The following is a 1,404-nucleotide window of genomic DNA, read 5'->3' on the forward strand; positions in this document are numbered from 1 at the left end:
GGCTTCGGGAGGAGCCGGCGCCTGGGCCTGACACTCTTCCTTGCGGGCGAGACGGGGCAGGGGTAGACACTGGACAGACACCCGACTCTCAGGACAAACATACGTGCCCACTCAGTGCTGGGCGCCGGGACGCCCTGATGAATCCCGACTGGACCCAGATTCGAGGCGCCGGGGGACCCCTCCGTGCACACACACAATCTCTGCCACGGGATCTTCCTAAGCCAAGGAGAGGAGAGGTTTTCATTCCACCCGTGGCCTCCCAGGGCTCACTTCCAAAACTCCGCCTATGGGGGCGTTCCTGGCTGCGCCGTAAAGTAGGGGACATTCTTTGCTCCTCAAGAGCCCGCCTCCATCTTTACGGCAGGCCGCATTCCACGCCTCCAATATGGCGCCCCCCACATAGACTTTGGTTGTGGTTTCTGCTCCCGGTACCCGGGGTCAGTTTTGACCCGGAGCTGTTGTCTATCCTACTCTAGCTGTAGAAAGCAGCAAAGGTCGTTTCTGGTCACGGCTCTAAGGAAGCCACTCTCCTTTGAGAGACGGGAGCCACCGATTTTTTTTTAGTTCCTGGAAGTTCCTCCTCAGCCCCTGCTTGGTTTCCCCCGCCACCTCCGGACACCCCCCAGGTCCCTAACTCTTCCAGACTCTAACCATGAACCTTCAACGTCTGTTGTTGCGCTTTCCGGGTTATCTGGGGGCCTTGGCCCCCCCACGTCGCCTGTGGCGGTTCCCATCCCTCGACACTATCTCCCCGTTGGGACCCTGGCGTGGTCAGTCCTCCAGGTCCCCAGCCCACTGGAACCAGGTGGTGTCAGAGGCTGAGAAGATCGTGGGCTATCCCACATCCTTCATGAGCCTCCGCTGCCTGCTGAGCGACGAGCTCAGCAACATCGCAATGCAGGTGCGGAAGCTGGTGGGAACTCAGCACCCTCTGCTTACCACTGCCAGGTGAGGACCCCCAGTCCCGCTGACCCCGCGCGCACCCATTCAAGTTCTGATTCTTGGCCAAACACCCTTCCTAACTTGCTGAGGCTGCTTCCTGCCAGTCTTTATCTTTTCTTTCTTTCGGCTCTTCTAGACATTACTTATTATCTTTTTTTTTTTTTTTTTTTTTAAATAAACTGTTGTCTTTCTTCTTGTCCACCTTGACATTCTTTCTCCACTAACCCAGCTGAGTAGATGAATGGTTTTCTTATGAGAAACTCTTGTTATGTTCTTTGCGATTTTGCTGTTTTAGTTGTTGATGGAGAAGATGCTACAGTGATTTGTGGAGAAATTGAGCATGCATGTAATTTATTGAGTCACTTTCTAGAAATGGCCTTTTAAAAGTGGGATAGATTAATTTTCAGTTCCGCACTCTTCATTGGGTCACTCCCAGAAAGAGTAGGGAGGGACAGAGAGAGA

The 1,404-nt window shown here is 53.8% G+C and overlaps 1 protein-coding gene across 4 annotated transcripts in view; it reads left to right on the forward strand.

The window, feature by feature from the left end:
• The first annotated feature begins 339 nt into the window (after window positions 1-339).
• Window positions 340-1,404, forward strand: part of Pdss2 (decaprenyl diphosphate synthase subunit 2) — a 280,419-nt gene continuing 279,354 nt past the window's right edge. For 2 of the 4 annotated variants that reach the window (XM_071613166.1, XM_071613167.1), the window contains exon 1: window positions 340-948. In XM_071613166.1, the coding sequence (XP_071469267.1) occupies window positions 653-948 (296 nt within the window). In that variant the 5' untranslated portion in view covers window positions 340-652. The remainder of the gene's footprint in view (window positions 949-1,404) is intronic. The other 2 variants (XM_071613165.1, XM_027928359.2) reach the window with 2 other exon arrangements.

Source organism: Marmota flaviventris, chromosome 6 (assembly GCF_047511675.1).
Source record: "Marmota flaviventris isolate mMarFla1 chromosome 6, mMarFla1.hap1, whole genome shotgun sequence".
NCBI lineage: Eukaryota > Metazoa > Chordata > Mammalia > Rodentia > Sciuridae > Marmota > Marmota flaviventris.